General features: G+C 25.1%; 1 protein-coding gene across 3 annotated transcripts in view; it reads right to left on the bottom strand.

The window, feature by feature from the left end:
• Positions 1-1,333, bottom strand: part of ZNF280D (zinc finger protein 280D) — a 107,118-nt gene that overhangs the window by 11,251 nt on the left and 94,534 nt on the right. For all 3 annotated transcript variants that reach the window (XM_012658089.1, XM_012658086.1, XM_012658088.1), the window contains one exon: positions 146-191. In XM_012658089.1, coding sequence (XP_012513543.1) covers positions 146-191 — 46 coding nt within the window. The remainder of the gene's footprint in view (positions 1-145; positions 192-1,333) is intronic.

The following is a 1,333-nucleotide window of genomic DNA, read 5'->3' on the forward strand; positions in this document are numbered from 1 at the left end:
TTTTAAAGTCTCAATTATCTTCTTCCTGATAACATCCCAATTATTATTGATGCATGTATATTGAAATTGAAATTTTTAAAAAAATCACACCAACAATACTTTTAAATGTATAAACCTTTAAGGTATAAAATTAAACAAATTTTACCTTAGACCCAGGTTCTTGTTCCTTGGTGGGAGCTTCATTTTTTAATCTTGAAAACAAAATAAGCATTGAATATATTATTTTATACTTATGATAGTGAACTATGAAACACTTCTTTTTTTGCATGCCCAAATAATTAAAACATAAATCTAAACTAATGTATATTTTATACTATAATGGTAAATGACTTCTGTAAAAATAAAATGTATGAGAATAAAAAGTAGATTCAATAAATGTGCTAAATAAATAAATAAAGACATATATGAAAGTATTTCCTTCTCTAAAAACAAGAGCACTTAAGAAATGTTCTCTTTGCTAAGTACAATTTAAAATAAAAGATATATACATTATCTAAAGGGTCTTTGTTTTAGAAACTGCTGATTCTGAGTACTAATTCTGATATTATATACTAAACTCAATTTTAATCTGCATGAGTACCTACCTGATCTGAAATGCCATTAATCAAGAGTTAAGTGATTCATAACTTTATGAAGGCTTAATAGCTACACCTAAGGAATAACATATTTAACATAAACAACAAGTATATTGATTTAGATTTCACTGACAAAAATAAAGATATCTAACAGGATAGAAATGTTAACCTTCATGGATAGTCAACGAAATATGGAGCTGGCAAACACCTTCCTTCTTTATCCATTCTCTGAGGGCACATTTTAAAAACTAGGGCTACAAATGTTTACGCTTTAGTAGATATTAATAATAATAAGCTGTGTAATTATCTATCTACATTTTATTTATTACACAAAATTGCAAACAATTTAAAATAGATCATGTCCTTTTTTTGGTAGAACCACTATATTGGTAGTGCATTACAATAATTTGTAAGTAATTTGTCAAACAAATTGAAATGAATAAAACTTGTAGAAAAAATTGACAAAATATACAAATGCCATCATATTTTGGGTTAAAGATTTTATAACTGTCTCAAGTATTTGTGAACAACAGCTTTATAAAGATGAGATTACATTAAGTATATAGTAAAACTTCATTGCTTTAATGAAGTACATGGGAAAATAATAATACTTTTAAGAATAACATGTATAAAGTATCAATAAGAAAACATGAAAAATTAGTTTAAAGCAAAAAGTAGATAGTGAATTAATGAAGTTTTGAAATAAATTTGCATATTACAACTGATTTTTATTTCTAAGCATTTAATCATTTTAAATT

Source organism: Propithecus coquereli, unplaced genomic scaffold (genome assembly GCF_000956105.1).
Source record: "Propithecus coquereli isolate 6110/MARCELLA unplaced genomic scaffold, Pcoq_1.0 Scaffold57, whole genome shotgun sequence".
Classification (NCBI taxonomy): domain Eukaryota; kingdom Metazoa; phylum Chordata; class Mammalia; order Primates; family Indriidae; genus Propithecus; species Propithecus coquereli.